The sequence below is a fragment of the Artibeus jamaicensis genome, unplaced genomic scaffold (genome assembly GCF_021234435.1).
Source record: "Artibeus jamaicensis isolate MK-2021 breed Jamaican fruit bat unplaced genomic scaffold, CSHL_Jam_final contig_452, whole genome shotgun sequence".
Taxonomy (NCBI): Eukaryota; Metazoa; Chordata; class Mammalia; order Chiroptera; family Phyllostomidae; genus Artibeus; species Artibeus jamaicensis.
This window is the reverse complement of record NW_026521837.1, coordinates 6912718-6931396: the sequence shown is the minus strand read 5'-3', so window position 1 is coordinate 6931396 and position 18679 is coordinate 6912718. Positions and strand designations below refer to the sequence as shown.

Genomic DNA, 18679 nt, shown 5'->3' with positions numbered 1-18679 from the left:
TTGGAAGGGAAGAACCAACTTTTCTGCTAATATCTTTGAAGAGTGCATTTGAGGCAGCTATTACTGAGAGGATGTTACTTTTTCAAGGAAAGATGGAACTGCTTTTTGTAGCCTATGGGTGTTTCCTGGGATTGAATCACCTCTCCTTAAAACTGTGCGCTGGCAGGGCCTGCTGGGCTCAGAATGCAAGCGATCTAGAAAAAGGTTCCCAGTTAAAGGGAGCAAATCAAATACAATAGCATGGGAGAGAAGATGACATCTTTAAAAACATTTAATCTATTTTTAGAGGGAGGGGAAGGGAGGGAGAAGGGGAGGGACAGAAGTATCAATGTAAGAGAGAAACATCAATCAGTTGCCTATATTATGCACCCCATCCAGGCCAAACCTTCAACCAGGCATGCACCCTGATCGGGAATCAAACCAGTGACCTTTCAATTTGCTGACGATGCCCAACCACTGAGCCACACCGGCCAGAGCAACAGACAACAATTTTCCATAGTCTGTTACCCCTTGCTTCGCTGTTCTCTAAGTGTCTTTGCACCATCCATCTGAGGGCTAAAAGCTGCTGCCAGATGGTTGGAGACAGGGCTACTCACCTAGGTCCCTGTAACACTGGTGCAATGTCACTGAAGAGGTGCAGTGACACCCTGCCGCCCTTGTTCTAGCAAGGCACAGTTCGGAAGCGGGCAAAGGTAATTTCTGCCTGGAGGATTAGCACCATGACCAGCAGGATTTAGGCCCCCTTGTGCCCAGGACTGCCAAGTCTCTCCGGTCCTTCTGTATAATGCTCTTCCTACCAGAGAAGCTTTGGTACAAGTCACAAAGGAATGAGATTCCCTGCTGCCTTTCTTATTAAGTGTGGGTGTCTATTATGAAAGTAAGCAGCGTGGCAGAGTACTAGAACGCACTGTTGTCAGAAGGAGCCATGGTGGTGTTGGCCTTAGCAAGCCAGGCCGCTTCATACAGTGGCCAGTTGTGAATGTTATCACAGTGAGTGTTAATGCCTTCCAGGCTGCCCCCAAGTTTCAAGCCCTTGCCAAAAGAAGGCTCCCTCTCCTCTGGTGACATGCACATTTCCAGGGTGGGCAAAAGTAGGTTTACAGTTGTTCTTATGGAAAATAACACAATAATTAATAAATCATTTGCATACTCACAGATGTAAACCTACTTTGTCAACACCTGTATTTTTAAATTTTTTATTCCTTTCCATTTTCTTTCCGGATAAAAAGAAATAATCACAGAGAGAGCCAGGCATTAGCAGTCATTAGAATTCAGTTCCATGAGAATTACAGGTATCCAACCTTGAGTAGGTTAGTTGACATCTGGGCTTCAGTTTCTTTCCCTGTAAAAGGGGTGTGTGATTTACCTCGAAGGTTGCTGCATTGCCAGAACAAGGCTTTAGATCTTTGTTCATGATTTTAAGGGCAGAGGCACCAAAGGGACCTGCTATCCATAGTCCAGTGGCCACCAGACTTAAGGACAAACTCACTCTGTGACCAATTCAGGAAGAATTCATAATGCTATAGCCAGTCTTATAAGGAAATCTGTGTTCACGAGTGCAGATGACAGACTCCCATTCGATAAAAATTTAGTCGGGCTCCTCTGAGCTGTCATCTGCCATGTCTGTCCTTGTAGCATCCAGTTTTGGCCCAAATCCTGCCTAGCCAGTGAGAGAGAATCCTCCCACCCTTAATACCTGATCATTTTCAATAGGCAATTAAATTCCCCCACCAAACCCCAGGTGACAGTTGTCACCTGGACAGCCTTCAGGAAGACACCCGTTAAGTGGTTCAGCAAGAATTCTCTACCCTCAGTGTCTCCTCTTAGTGGTTTTCCATCCATTGACCCCCACCCCAAACCTGCTCCTTGGTTGTAAACCCCCACTGGCTTTTCTTGTGTTTGGAGCTAAGGCTGATCTTTGTCCCTTTTTGTGAGAGTCTATTTTTTCCATTTTTTATTGAAATATACTTGACATATGACATTGTATAAATTTAAGGTATAAAGCATATTAATTTGATATACTATAACTCCCATTATAGCTATAATTAGCACCTATATAACACTACATAATTATCATTTCTTTTTAGTGGTTGGAATAATTACATTCTAGTCTCTTAGAGAGTTTGGTGATTATAATAAATATTGTTGTCTAATTTTGCTATAATGCATAGATATCCAGGACTTCTTGTTGCAAGTAAACATCATCTGTTCTATCTCCCCATTCGCCCATTCCCTTGTGGCTACTATTTTGCTGTTTTTATGAGTTTGGCTTTTTTAGATTCTAAATATTAGCGATATTACTCAGTATTAGTATTTGTTTGACATATTTCACTTAGTATAATGTCCTCAGTGTCCACAAAGCTGTCACAAATGGCAGTATTTCCTTCCTTCCCATAGCTGAATAATATTCTATTGCGTGTATTCATAACATTTCTTATCCATTCATCTGCTGATGGGCACTTACATTGGCACTATATAATGGCAACTGTGAATAGTGCTGCACTGAACATAGGGGTTTACAGACCTCTTTGACATACTATTCAAAATGGTTTAAACGTCTGATAAATTTCTCATAAAAAATAAATATGCCTTAGTACAACTGTTTATTATGAGAATATAAAGTCATGAAAATCTAACAATAATCTAAATGCCCAAATGGAGGATTCGTTAAAGAATATAGTCTACCATAAAATAAAATACTAAACATTTTCACCTCCTGAGGTCATCTTGATACCTGACATAAGTCTTCCTTACCATTTTAACTAATGTCAGAATAATATTTTCTTTGACAAAGATCAATGCTTAAATACTGAAGTTTTTAAAGAAGCTAACACAAGGTGCTTAAAATATGCTAAGATGCTGTTCGTTCTAAATGCTCAATCTGTTCCTTACAGCGTCCTAGTGAGGTGGACCTGTTACTATCATCCTCAATTTATAGATTCAGCTGGGGGTCTCTGAGAGGTTATCTGCCCAAGTACATAGAGCAAGGATACTCTAATCCAGGATTCTGGCCCCTGCTTCCATGTACTTAAACAGAATGCCAAATTGCCTTCAGAGGACCAAAAATTAGGTTGGAAATTCTACTCTGTCAGTGTTTTTAAACTAAAGTTCTCAAACTCGGCTGCCCACGGGAAGCCAGATAAGTCATGTGAAGAAGTGAAACAGAGCAGGTGGGGTTTGGGCCACGTGGAGGGTCCGTTCCATCACGGGAAACAGCCCTTGTCTGTGTCATCTAGTGTTGCTTCCTGGAAATGCATACCTTCCAAGTTTTTAAAGAGAAACGAGAGAAATCTGGATTTTTATGAAAGTTCCCTTCTATTCAAAAAGGCAAAGAAAGGAAAGACAGGGAAAGAGAGGAGAGGGAAGGGAAACCATGCAGGACGCATTCATACACACACCCCCGACCTGGAGGAGGGAGTCAGTCTGGATGTGGACCACCTGTTTGCAGCCTCTAAAAACTTAGAGGTTGAATCTGATTAATGGCCTCTGGTTGACATTTTTTTTACTCTGGTTGACTTTAAAGACATATTCTCACTCTAAACCACCAAATAATTTTACTTTTTAAACATTTGATGTGTCTAACCTATTGGAGGCTAAAGATTTCTGTTATTCAGTTGGTGAGGGGAGGGGGAAAGTCTCAGGGTGGGGCCAGAAAGTGGAAGCTTTGGAGGGACAACTGTCTCAGGGCGAGGCAGTCTCTCCTGAGTGCATGGAGGTGCTGTGACAATTACATAGCGAGTATGTTATCCAGTGGTGTGAACTTCTTATCTATTTATAAGTCAAGAGATTTTTAATTACAGGTGTTAGCCAAGCAATCTGGGCTTTTCTTTTTGATTCTTCAGTTGGTGGATAATGTAACCTCAATTAACAAGGCAAACAAAGGAAGATGCCATTTCAAAATTAAATAGTACAATTAACTCTCTGTGGGAAAGGGAAGTGTACTCAGGGACTGAGAACCCCTCATCTCCTTCTAAGTCTTTCAACTTCCAGTTGCTGAACTTGGAGCTATTCAAAATTTATACCCCTCTTAGCAAACCAGGTTTCTTGGCTCCAGGCATATGACATAGAAGGCCTTCTGTATTCCTGGCTTTAGGAGACCTTCCAGCTTTTGGTAGCAGGTGTCCAGTATACTTATTTTCAATTGTCTAAACCACAGGTGGCAAACACAAGGCCCTCTACCTTGTTTTATCTGGCCCAGCACCTTGTTTCTACCCTGTGGCAGGGCTGAGCTCCTGGCCCCTAGTTAAGGAGTAGCTACAGCTCTAAAATCACATTGGCCCTTTGAAGGCAGACTTGAGGCTGATGTGGCCCCTGGTGAAAATGAGTCTGACACCCCTGGTCTAAAGCCAAATTACAGATACAGAAAGTTTAATAAGTAAGATACAACGCTTTTTTATTTCCAAATATAGCCCTCTTTTTTATTGTGTTTTTACTTATAATTCATGCCATAGGTTTAAATTTCCTATTATTTTGAAGTTTGATAGGGTATGAATAGTGGCCATTTTGGAGGGAAAAGGGATCAATTAATACCTTTTCATGCACAAGATCCTTCACTATGTCCTGTAAACAGAAAAGAATCAAATGTTTGCCCCATTCCCACCGAGGGCTTGAAGTAGTTTTGGATAAATGAGCCATTTATACAAGTAACAACAATACAAAAACTGCATAAAAAGTATAATACAGAGGACATAGATGGCCATAGTAGCAGGATTTTTAAGAGAGAGAGACTTCATGACATGAAGTGTTCAGAGGCCTTCAGAAAGTAAATGGAGTTTAAGCAGGACCATGAAGAATGAATAAACTTCCAGATGAGAAGGGCAGAGAGTGACAGGAAAGGTATTATAAAGACAGATGTGAAAGAAAGAGAGGGAAAGATGGGCTAGGGCTCAGCAAGGGAATACAACAGAGAATTTCAGTAAGGAAGGAAAGAAATGCAAACCTGGGGAAGTGGTCTGCATGAGCAGAAAGTAGTCAAAACCAAAGATGGGAAACTATTTGAGCCAATTATCATTAATAATAAAATTAGAGGGAAAAGCTGACCTGGGGGGAGAAAATAAGTTGGATTCATTGTGATATTTCATGTGATGGTAGGTCAGCCAAACATGGAACCAAAAGATAAAACTATGTATTTTCAAAATCTGGGCCCAACCGAATTTACCTTTGCCTTGTTTTGACCCTTTATTGCCTGAGTTAAGACTGTGCCATTTGATTTCTTATCCATCACATGCAAATACATAAGATCCTTACATTTTTGGAACAAGAAGCGTCCTTTGAAATTATATATTTCATTTTGCCAATAAGTTAATTAAGGGCCCAGAAAGATTAAGTTATTAGCATGAGGTCACAGTGTCTATGAGAAATAGAGGCAATACCAAAACACAGTCATTCACTGATTTTTTTTCTCTTAAAAATGTTTATGCATAAAGGCACAGAAACACATGTTTAGATACGCTTTTTTAAACTCAGTATTTTCCCATCTTTGGGTCCCTCAGTCCCTCTTTCCCTGTCTCCAACTCACCACACTCCCTCCATTCAATGCCTAATACGTCTTCTTCCAAATATTTTTAGAATTTATATAATCATATACAAACGTGTCTGTACACACACACAACTTATACATATGTACACTTTAAGTCATTGCTTTACAAAAATGAAAACATATATACTCTTTTCTGTACTGTGCTTTTCTCATTTAACCACTCCTTGGGGAAATCTCTCTCCTGTGAAAAGTTACACCCTAATGAATGGGTTCCTTTAATGGTTGTGTAATGCTCTACAGTAGACATATGCCCTGATTTTTTCTACCATTTCCCTATTCATGGAGATCAGTTTGTTTTCAGTTTGTGCCTCTACAAATAGTATCTCAATAAACATAGATATATACATATATATTTACATATCATATGTGTAATATATGAGGGTGTGCGTGTGTATATATATTTGCTAGTATGGTTTTTTTCTATTTGGGATCACTGGGTCAAGAATATGTGTATTTTTAGTTTTAAAAATTGAACTGCTTCACTAAGAAAGCTGTAACAACACATATTTATACCTACAATTTTAAAAATGCTTTCTTTAGCTAGGTCTCCCCAGACTATAGTGTTATGACTTTAAAAAGTTTTTCCAAGTGCAATCATTGTAAAGTATAATCTAATTGTTACATGTTTGCATTTCTTTGACTACAAATGAATTTGACCATCTTTTGTAAGCTTATAGAGTGTGTTGCATTCATATCTTGCTGATTGCATTTTCATATCCTTTATCTGTTTTTGCAATGAGACATTTTGTCTCCTTGTACATTTTTAAGAGCTTCTGCTGTGTTATAGATATTTTTGCTTGTCTTCTAAAGTTTCAAACTTTTTCCCCAAACCTATTGTTTTTGTGTATAGTATCTTTTGCCATGTAAAATTTTGAGTTTTATTTAGGCACACATGGTTAGGTTTTTCTTGCAGTTTCTCTGTTTTTTGCCTTTCCAAAGGAAGCTTACCCTCCCTGCCCCTAGATTATAGTTATAGTTCCTAGGTTCACTTACAGAATATTAATTAGTTTATTTATTTATTTATGTATTTATTTATTATTTATTTATCTTTTTGTTTTCTATTTATTTAGATTTTAACCTTTAATCCATCTAAATCCATCTAGGGTTTATATTTGGATTTAGTATAAGATAAAGACTTCATTTTCTCCCAGATGAATAAACAGCCAGTCCTTTACATTAAGTAACCCATCCTTTGGCCACTAAATTGAAATGCCTCTCTTGTTATACACCAAATACTCATTTATATGTGGATATATTTTTTGATATTCTATTTCACATGTCTATTTAGGCCTATTTGAGTGCTTATTGATTTGATCACAGTATCTTTACAGGATTTTCTGAATCTGGTTAATCAGATTACACAAGTGAGTTATAAGGTAGTTATAAATGCTTACATGAACAATTAAAAACCTATTTGCTAGAGAGCAGTGAGATGCAAAAAGAAGCTGATATATCAAAATAATGCCTGTATACTAAAAATACTTTTCTAAAACTTTACTTTCTAAGATCTATATATTTTTAAATGAACAAATTTGGGGAGAAAAGATTTAATGAGTTTTTGAGCTCTACAAATGACAGGTGTGTTTTCAATTGTTAAATGCTGTACCATATTAATGCTGCTGTTTCCCTGACTCGCAGATCGGTCCTTTGGAGGAATCGTCCATCCCTGACTGTGTCTTTGCTCTGAGCTACGACAGCTTCCCAGTGGGAGCACTGCTCAGGCGAGTGCTCTGAGGTGTCCTGAAGAGAAATTCCATGGGGACTGTACCTGACCCTCTCAGATCAGCTAGAACTTCCCTGATCACAGCTTCTGGAAAAGAAGAGGGTCCAGGAGAGGTACAGGCTGCCTCACCTCAGCTGCAACCAGCCCTCCTGTGTAAGAACACCAATGGCCTTCCCAGCAAGCCTACAGAACCAGACCTCAGTCCCAGAGCAGCTTCTGGGGCCCTGATGCAGGCCCGCAAGCATGAGACCACCCAGCCAGACATGTCTTCTCCTGGCATCTTCAATGAGGTAGAGAAAGCATCTCCCACACTCAACTCCCCTGGCAATACCCAGCTGCCAGGAAACAGCAAGCCCACAGCACCAGCCCCGTGTTCTACAGAAGTTAAGGATCTTGTACATGCAGCATTTACAATGCCAGCCAGTCAGCACACCCATCAGGTCATCCCAGGTGACTGGCCCAATGCCAGCACCCTGTCAGGATCTGCAGATACATTGGGGAAAGTACAGAGAACCTCGGATGGGGAGCAACCTGAGAAGTCAAGCTGTCCTGCGGGACACACTTGTAGCAGCAGCAAAGATCAAGTGCCCTGTGATTTTCCCTCTCAAGAATCAATCCAGAGAATGGTACAAACTGCAAATCCAGCAGCCAGGGTGTTCAGTCATGCCTCCTCTCCTATAGGTGAGCCTAATGAGGAAAGTCAGGGAGACATTTATGACTCCAAGACAAGGTCCTGTGAATCTCCAGCAAAAGGAGATGGATGTTCATGGAACAAACAACCCTCTGCTACCACCTCAGACACCCAGGCCTTGACTTCTGTGACACTTCAACCATCTCACCTCACTAGCAAAGATTCGACGTTTCCTCCAGATTCAGAGAAGATGCCTCCACCAGCACAGCATCAGGTGTCAAGGTTCAAGGAAGCGAGTACGATGACCAACCAAGCTGAAGATGAAATCAAGGAAGTCAAGGAAGTTCCCAAAAGGGCTCAGCAAGATGCTGAGGTGCAGGCAGTGGTGAGTGTGGAGAGCAGATCTGTCTCCACCAGCCCCAGCATCCTCCCTGCATTCTTAAAGGAAACACCTGCTCCTGAGTGTTTAGAACAAGAGCAGCTGCAGGTCATTTGCCACAGCAGCGGGAGCAGCACATTGGAGCTGTCAGTCAACACCCTAGGCCCCCAGGAGTCAGGGCAGCACCTTGGCATCATGCCAGAGGTGCACATCCAAACAGCCACAGCTGTTTCCGCAGCTTTCCAAAAGGATAGTAAATTGGTGAGCCTACCAGGTGAGGTCCTCAATACCTCAGCAAGCAATGTGGCATCCAGTAACGCTCAGTATACCTGCATAGAAGATGGGAGGTCAGCAGGAATGGCCCCTGTGAGGGCAGAGCCCACCTCTAAACAGCTTTCAGGTACTAATTCTAGCTCCCTGAAAGTTAGCCTCATTGACCAGATTTCCATCTGTGCAGGAAATCAAGATGAAACCAGTCACGGATTTGGGAAATTTGAAACTAAGCCATCTGAGCTTGCCGGGAAAACCACAAATGACCACAAAACAGCCCCAGACTGCAAACTCTCTGACTCTTGCGGCCCTGCCATCAAAACTGAGCAGTTAGGGAGCTCGGATCCCACTAATAAAGGAGATGCAAGAGAGAAGAAGCCCGCGTCTCTTCAGATAGCAAAGGAACCAGAATCTAGGGGCAAGGGTATTTTAGATGGGAGGGCAGAGGCAGAGGACAAAACCCTACTGCACAATCCTAAATCTCAAGAAAGTGGAGGCACAGAGTCAGCTGGGCATCCCACGCCCTCCCCAATTAGAAATAACCAGGAGGGCGCCCTAGAAGAAAACAGACAGACCAAGACAGCCACCAGCCTGAGCCTGCCTTCTGATTCCATGGGTGACTCCAGTCCGAGTTCGGGCAAGAGGACCCCTTCTCGCTCGGTCAAAGCCAGCCCACGCCGGGGCAGCCGAGTCAGCGAGTTTCTCAAGGAGCAAAAGTTAAACGTGACAGCAGCTGCCGCGCAGGTGGGCCTCACTCCAGGAGAAAAGAAGAAGCAGCTTAGCGCTGACTCCAAGCTGCAGTTGAAACAGTCCAAGCGCGTCAGGGACGTGGTGTGGGACGAGCAGGGCATGACCTGGGAGGTGTACGGCGCTTCCCTGGACCCGGAGTCCCTGGGCGTCGCCATCCAGAACCATTTACAGAGACAAATCCGCGAACACGAGAAATCAGCCAAAGCGCAGAGCAGCCAGACCCGGAGATCCATTTCCTCAGATACTTCTTCAAATAAAAAGCTCAAAGGCAGGCAGCACAGCGTTCTGCAGTCCATGCTGCAGAACTTCCGACGCCCCAACTGCTGCGTGCGTCCTGCCCCTTCCGCGGTGTTAGACTGAAAGGGAACCAGTGTGGGGACCCTCCAGCGAGCGCGCTTAGGGGCGTCGTAAGTGTCCGTCTATGTCAAGGCTTACTTAGCTTGTTCCTGAGAGACCCAGAAGAGAAAGCGAATATTAACTATAGGAAATTACTATTAAGAATTGTTGGGCCCTTTGATTAGAGATTCATAAACTAAAATGTCATTTTGACGTGACAGAAAGAAAAAGAAAAGCAAGCTTCGCTGAAATTTTATGATCTTAACTAAGAGGAAATAGATTCACTGGATTTTTTTAATATGCTGTTGCTTATAAAATCAGCAGTATCATTATACATGTGTCACTTTGCATTACTGGCTCAATTTATCACACTATGGTATTTCCATTACAATCCTTGCTTTGTGTTAAAAATACCAAAAACACTATTAGCAAGACTGCTGGCTATACTTTCTAGTCCTATTGCAATAAGAATGCTATTACCACACAAAATTTGAGTAGCTGATAAGAACTATGATGTAAAAAATGGAACCAAATTTGACTCATTCCTAGGCCAAATAACATTAAGTAAAAGCATTTCAATTCATAAAATGCCAAATATGAATTTATATTTATAAGCATCTACAGATAATCATTTTTATAAACCTTGTTATTCCTCTAAATAAATTTAAGAAAGTTATATTAGGGAAATTAGCTATGCTATTGAATATTAACACTGCCCACGTAAAACGTGAGTTTATAGAGAGAGATTGTGTAGCACTGAAGGCACCGGGCATCTCTGTGATTCTGACTAGATTAAATTCATAGTTCCCTTCCCTAGAGGAAGTACCTGTCACTGAGTTCTTGAAAAGAGTCATCAAGTTATTGATAATACTAAGTTTTATGTTGTACAGGTGTTCTCCAAAACATTCTACTGGCAATATTACCTGACAAATGCTCTTCCTTCCGTGTTAAAGAAAAGGAAGCTTCCCGAGTAACCGAAATAGTATGTTCAATCTAGACTCCTGTAAACAGGATGCAGTTTGTGTTTTTCTTTTGATTTGGTTCAGTGGCTTCTAATAGAAAATGTAGTCAACAGCAAATAGAACACAAGTTTCCCTACAATTTTTGTAAGTTAGATTAATACCATGTAAGTGTTTAGATTTTTAACCTTTAGCAAAAAGGTAACCTCTGCAAACTTATTGATTTTAAGAGAAATACTACCATATCTCATCCTTCAAACCCAATAAAAGAAAGGCCTTTCCCAAAACACAGATTGAGCTTTGGTCCTTGAGAATACAGGCACCTGTCTGAGCTCAGCTCTCACACGTCTGCAGAAACCCACCCTGTCTATAGGACCCACTGGTGTTCCGCAGGGGCACTGGGGTAAGGATGATCAGCAGTGGCCTGAGAATTGGGGTAGTGTGGGAGAGGGGAATGAGCTAGAGCCTGGGAAAGCCTTCCCCTGCTAGATTTGTTGTGGGGACAACACTGCTGACCACCGTGCATTCAGAAAAATCAGATTGCCTTCTCTAAACTCATTCCCCTACATGAGACAGATGGCCATGTAGCCTCTCTCTGAAGACTCATAAATGCCATTTTTACATGAAAATGGAAAATCTCTGTTCTGGCTTTTTTTTTTTTCATTCTAATTCTCTTTTGCAGACAGATGCTGAACATATGGGGGGAATCATACCTGAACTTTAACATCACAAACTACACAGGGCAAACCTAAATAAATTAGTAATAGCCATTGATTTCCTTCAAAACGACTGGCCCGTATACGAGAGCTGCCTGAGTCGGCCATGGTCACAGCATTCTCAGAGCCTAGGAAGCGTGCTCAGCAGTGGTTGTATTTGGAGCTCATAATGAACTTTCCAGGGATACATTTTTCAGTTTCTCACCAATTGGCCTCTGTTAAGAATGCTCTCTAAAGTAGAAATTACCATCAAATTAGAAATCAAATTACTATTAATGATTAGAGATTTGGTCTAAACCTCTCTTTCAGTCTTAAATATCCATTTATAGTAATGTTCATTTCACTTCCTTTGGAAATGCCTTTTCCAGGATGTAATCTCACTTGCTGGCTGTGCTCCCTCACACACTGGCATACGTACCATGTGCACACAGAGAACACCCTGTGTACACAGTGTCAGCTGTCAACAGTGCCCACTGCAGCCAGGTGGGCCCCAGGTCATCCTCTGCTGCGAAGTAGCCAGAACAGGCTGTTCCTGCATTAAAATAAGAGAAAAGGAAGAATTTAGCATCTGGTAATAATATTCATTTTCATGAGTTACTTGTAGTAACCACATGATTTATAAATAGTTAAATGAGGCAAAGGCCTAAAAGAGTCATAGGCATTTGTTGCACACCAAAATAAATTTAAAATTAAATTAATTAAAACTAAATTTCATGTTTTAGCTTTGCCTCTCATAGTAAAATTTAATGTTTGAGGTGGTAACTTTAAATGGGGTTTGTTTGGGGTTTTTTTTGGGGGGGTGGTGCTGGAACTAACCTTTACTTCTTAATTTTTATTTTTTAATTTTAAAATTTTTACTTCTGCCATGCTGTAGAGATTGTCACAAAATATTACAAAAGCTTTCTCGTTTTATTTCTTATTGGATCTTATAGAGGGAAGGCTTTTAAAAACAGTAACAGAAATAAATTCTCAAACGGATAAATAAGATAGGAGCCTGTTCAAGACAACCATGGTTTTATATCATGCTTCCCTAAGTACTCTCATAAAACATCTGGATTTGGAAATCTGCTTCCACTTTGCTCCGTGACAGCACAGACATTCAGGACATGACGCATGACACCTTAGGCTCTCTCAGGTGGGGCTGCAAAACAGTGCCAGTGATGGACTTTGGATTTGTTTGGCTCTTCCTTACCTGCATGGCACACATGGGGTTGAAAGTTGTCTGGGTTTTTTTCCCTTAAATTGTTCTGGGTATGTTTTAGTTCTTTTTAATGCATTTTAGTTGTTGAAATAAATGAAGGAAATGTTTCATTAATTACATAAATATTAAATATTAACTATAAAATGGAGATGGGTTAGAACATAGTGTCTGGAAGATAATGAAACATTCAAAATGTTAAGATGCTGTCCAGCTTACCCAGTGAATCCTAGAATTTTTTATTCAAATATTGATTTTTCTATTTTTATGATGACAAGAAAATGTCATCCCTTCAGCTGTCATATGTTTATTTTCAGTGCTTTTCTAATTATGTCTTTCTGGATTATTGGGTCTCAATGCAAACACCAGCTACTTTACATATAGTAAGATCCTAATGAACCTCTGTGTGTTTTGGGCCAGTGGCATAAGCTGAACATTGTGTTAGGTCAAAGTTAACCAGCAACCTTTTTGTTTGCATCAAAAATGAAATAGTTATAAAATATATGAGTATGATTTTCTACCTTGACAAGTTCAGCCATGTTGAATATTATTTGCTTTTTACAGTGTTTAATCTTTAGGATTATCTAATACTCATTATTTCAGATACCAGTGTTCTTCACACTATAGGTTGAATATCAAAATTTAAATAAATTGGACTGAATATGCATGTTGTAACATATACCCGAGAGTTTGAATTTTAAAACCAAATCCTTCATAGGATTAAGCTTGACGTCTTAAAATAGAAAGCTGAAGAGGAGGTCCTGTCATTCTGGGGATACTTGTACATACCACGTGAAGAATATACTATGATGTGACTATAACCTTTGTTTATCAGAGGATATATATGCGTATGCTATTAATGTAAATTTTGGGGCCTTTGCTGTATCTGCTGTTACTGTTTTACTGCCTAAATGTGACAAATTGTCTTCACTTCCTCCAACATATTGTGCAAGTATTAAAAAATTTGTCCATTTCTAGTACCATATAATTCACCATACCCCTTGTCTACTTTTTAAGAATCAGTATAAAGAAAAACAATGCATTAGAATGAGGTTTGCATATATGTAAATGTGTTTTTACCGAAAATTGGGCACTTGCAGTCTTCTGTGGGCCTCTACCGGTCTGATTTGCTAATCGTCTACAATGCCGCCCTGGAGGAGGCGCTGCCTACTCTCTCCTGCTTTGTCCTGAATGGTATTTGAGAGATGAGGCCTGTGAACTTCCCTTTGTGATAAAAATACGGTGAACTCAGCAACATACTAGATAAATGAGTTGACCATCTCGGCCCCACCCTTGTTTTGTCTATATAGTAAATTAGAAGTACACATTTCCATGTGTACTATGTTATAGTCATTTCTGAGCATTTGTTTCCTGTTAGCAATGTTCCTTGTGTGGGGCCCTTTTGGTTGAATCTCTCCAACTGTCGGTCAGCTGCTGCCACTTGGCATGTAACAAGTGACATGCTGAATCTCCTGTCCATCCTTCTCAAACTGGCCTAGTGATTATAAATGTCATCTGTGCGGACACATGGCTTAATGTCTACAAAATTGTAGACATTTTTGCAAAAGGGTAAAAAATAGTCTTGTAAATATTGAAACTGATTTCCATGAACTTTATCCCAGTCCCAGAAAAAAATTCTCCTTGGCTACAGAAATTAAATAAATTTGATTTGCAGTGACCAATACATAAATGAAATGGATGAAGGTGGAAAAATTCTGTCTCACAAGTAATCAGTGACATCTGCCAGAGTCATTACAACTACTTTTAACTGTGAACATTCACCAGCTAACCTACTCACTTGCCACAACCAGATAACCTCTCTGAGTAAATCCAATACATCTGTGTATGTATGTCAATAAAAAATAACAAACTATCCCAAAAAATTACTGTTGGATCTTAGGTAATCAAGGTGATGATCATTTTAAAGGACATTTAAATAACCATGGGCCTTTGTGAAATGACTGTGGAGGCCAGAATGGTGCAACGAGATGTTATTTACACGTTGTTTGGGGGGTTTTTTGTTTTGTTTTGTTTAAGCTCCAGCTATCTCAGATAGTAATCATCAGAATAAAGACTGTTGAAAATGAAATCAAAGCCAAGCAATAATGTGCCAAAAGAGGCAGTTATACCAGCAAGTGCACCTACTGTGGGCACGCCATTGCATAATTGTAGTCTGCTCCATGAACACTGACTGGAACCCACAGGTTAAAATAAGTAAAGGTATCATTTCTCCTTTCTTGCTGGAAAAGCTGGTTTACAAGCTTCATAAAGACGCTCCACACTAGTGAGCATTATTAGGGATGTGGCTAACAGCAAGACAGAAAAGGAGTCCAAAGTCACGCTAGCTTAACACTCAAGACAGCTTCAACCAGAAACTTTGTTGAACTGGAGAACTTAAACATATGGCAGTTACTCTTCCTGGATGCTTGCATGTAGAAAAGCAGTGAAATCTGCCTGAAGGATTACCAGCCTCAGCTATGAAAAAATGGGTTCCCAAATGTAAAATGATTAAAACACGAGTACTCGTATCAAAAGGGGCCTCATATAATGCCTTACAGAAAGAAAATGATGTTCTAGATGAGCATTTCTAAATACTAATTCTTCATCGAGTATCTTCTGGGGTTCAAGCTCAAAGTCTACTGGCTGCAAAACAGTAGAAATCAAAGTCACATAATCTGCACTGCAGAAAAAGGTACTGATGATCATCCAACATGCTAATTATTATGATGCTAGATAACCCAGAAATGTAAGTGTGTTGAAGAGAATTAAATGGGAGACATATGCCAACTTCTTTTTTGATTTCTTAAGATGTGGGAATGTCATCCACTTTTTTCTGGGGTGAAAATTATAGCTTGCTTTTTGATGTTGCTGTCAGCATTACTATTTGTTACTTTAAACATTAAATTGTCTCTTCTTTAGAAAAACTTTTAAGCAATTGCACAATTTTTCTCTGATTCATATTATTGCTTTTAATATTATATAAATGCTATGTACAGAGCAAACTATATTGAATGCATAGAAAGAGCTTGCCCAGGTTTATCGGTATCTTTTAATGACTTTAGATTAGATTCCCGAACAGTTATTTTAACTGCATCTTTGAGGACATTATTTTTTATATGATGTTTTTCATCATATCTTAAAATGATGTTGGTAAATCAGGAGATTGCAGTATTGTAGTCATGCTTCTGAATCCCTGCAGGAGAGGGGAGACTAATTCTTGTTTTAAGGGCATCGTGAAATATCTTTACTGAGGTTAAGAAAGGTCAATGGGGCCTGAAAACTCCAGAAAGAAATATACTAACAATTACTAAATTTCTAAATGTATTTATCTCTGCTGTAGTAATATGTTGTGAACATGTTGTACATAATACTGTAGCTGGCTGTGGTATGTCAATATATTTTGTAAGTGTGTACAGTCTGTGAGTGGTTGGTTTTCTGTTTTTATGTGTAGAAAAAAATAACATGCTGTATTCCGTTATAAGGCCAAGTTCTGTCACAAGGTAGGCACATTTGCAAAAGTGAATAAAGCCAGAAAAATGTGCGTGTGTATTCAGTAACAGTCCTTTTCATTTTGAAGGTCAGAAAGGGCTGTTGGTTTTTTTTTAATCCTCTTCAAGAGTAGATAACTTAATTATCACAAAGGTTGAATATAGTAATCAGTACATTGGCATGTTACTAAATATGCCAGGGCTAATTAACCATACCATTAGTCACAGGTAAGGTCAGTTCTTTGACCACTGGGACGATTTACATTCCTCACACATCTTCTCTGTGTTAAGTGTGTGACTAGGATGTACATACTATGGGTGTGATTGTGTACATACCTCGTATGAATTTTCTCAATCCTCAAAGCAGCTATAGGAAAGTGGAAAGAAGAAACAGTTATTTAAAAGCCTCAAAAGGGCTAATCAATGTGTATTTTAATTTTCTACACATAAAAATGTATACATAACATACTGTAAATAGTTTATCCACATATACATGCACACAAATGCATTTTATTCATACCAGTATATTTAAGTAAATCACAAAACAACTAATCAAAAACTGCATTTTTCTATGACTGTTCTGCTTCACACATATTAGTATTGGGTCAGAGGCTTTCCATTAAATGGTGTTATTTCCTGGTAGCAGATTTGGAAAATTAGGAAGTCTCAGCTGGTCCACAAAGATCATAGTTAGCATCTTACTGGAGCACATGCTGTACCCGAAGGGTTCATGTTTCTTTAAGGACCTAATTTTATATGTCAAAGTTACAAACACTGGGGAAACCAATTATGTTTTGTAGATCCTATTTGTACATTTATTAGTGTGTTTATTTGCACAGGCTGATAAAAGCCCTATATATTTTAGAGGTATATCCCTAGATTTCAAGAGCATTTAATCACATGGAATGAAAAATGATTGTAGACATTTTTCTCTTGAGATCAGCAAAACAGTGTTTAGCCATACCAAAGAGAAGTCTAGAGTGAAAAACTTGCTTTAATTACAGATGATGTTAGTAAGAGAGTGGAATATAAGCAGATATGAATACCTTAAGGTGGACTCACATAAACTCCTGTCATTGACAACAAGTGATTCTGTGTGGACTCAGTAACAAGATCAGAGTCATTAGCCAGCAAAGGTTCGACACTGGACAACATTTTTCAACTTACCATGATTTCAACCTGAGAACTGATGTTGTTTGAGGTTCTCTCATTTCTTCTGAAAGGAAATACACTATTAGAATCAAGTATGATCTGGTTCCTAACCTAATATGATTTGACCCCAATTCCTTGACACAAACATATGTTGGCTGGTTATTAAGTTGAAAATAGGAATGGAAATACCAGAATTCCCCATTAATAGGGAATTCTGTATGGCAAAGTGCAAATATAACCACTTCTCAGTAGAAAGTTAATGATAGTATTTAATATATATTCATGTTTAGAGAATGAATGTGCCATCTGTATGTCTTAGATAAAAATGAAAGGTTAGCCAACCATAAGAGCACTACAGTTAATCATAGCTCACTGTGTTTTTTAAGTACTAAACACATACTTGTTTATAAAGCAGCATATCTGAAATCTTGATGTTTGTCAATATTTACTGTTGCTTACAAGATAAATATATACAATTATTTTGGACAATATGTATTAACTTAAGTCTCCTCCCAAAAAAGTTATAGCTGTCCATGTGAGAGTCACTTATGTTTGTAAATACTCAGCAGAGAAAGACAAAAAGTAGTGGAAGTTAAATTACTGAAGAAACAGTAATACCACATTGAAGTTCCATTTGTGAATATATCAATATTAGAATCTAAAATTATGTCCTCACAATGTCTACATATAAAGGTCATAAAATGGTTTATTCAAGAAAGTCCCCAATCTTTCAGAAATTGACCTACCATTAAATTCTATTTCCTAGAAAGTACATAAAATGTTATGACTTATATAAGGATAGATGAAGACTTTGGAATTATATGGATGAATGAACAAAATTCAATTATGCTTTACCCTTGAAAATTTTTTAAATATGATTTTTGCATCTCATTTTCATAATAAATGTAATATAGATTAAATTTTTCTGTCTTTGTTTTTTGTTGTTATTGTTATTGCTTTTGCCATTGCCATCATAATCGTTCTCTTAGCTCTAGATGTTTAGAATCAATTGATTTTCAGGGTGGCACACTTCTGCTTAGGAATCTGCAGTGGAGCTGAAAGTATTTTACAATGAAAGTAGAACTTCCAAAGAAGTAACAATACCTGTAGGTCATCAAAAACAATGGTTTTTCCTGCTCTTGATGGCAGAGCAGAGTGTGTGTGTGTGTGTGTGTGTGTGTGTGTGTGTGTACATACTTCTGCTCTTGCTTGGCGAGAATGATGAGAGCTTGGCCTGCATGAAAATACAGGAAGGGGTGAGGGGATGCAGCCATCAACTCCTGTGGAGGCATGAACCACCTACATTTAGGCTTACATTGCCTCATGTCTGGGCTTAGCTGTCTCTTTTCCAGGAACATTCAGGTGTGTGCTGTGGAGATCCAGCTTCTCTGCCTACTCCTGGGTAAAGTCAGGATCCTACAGTCAAGATTCCAGGAGATAGAAAGCCCCACCTTGTCTTCCAATATAGCTTAACCATTAGTAAAATTAATGCCATAAATTGGATTTCTTTTTGCCTCCTTGAACCTGACTTCAATTTA

General features: G+C 39.2%; 1 protein-coding gene across 1 annotated transcript in view; it reads left to right on the top strand.

The window, feature by feature from the left end:
• Nucleotides 1–18018, top strand: part of GPRIN3 (GPRIN family member 3) — a 70951-nt gene extending 52933 nt beyond the window's left edge. The window contains exon 2 of the mRNA XM_037163259.2: nucleotides 7178–18018. Coding sequence (XP_037019154.2) covers nucleotides 7295–9652 — 2358 coding nt within the window. The 5' untranslated portion in view covers nucleotides 7178–7294 and the 3' untranslated portion in view covers nucleotides 9653–18018. The remainder of the gene's footprint in view (nucleotides 1–7177) is intronic.
• Nucleotides 18019–18679: the final 661 nt, after the last annotated feature.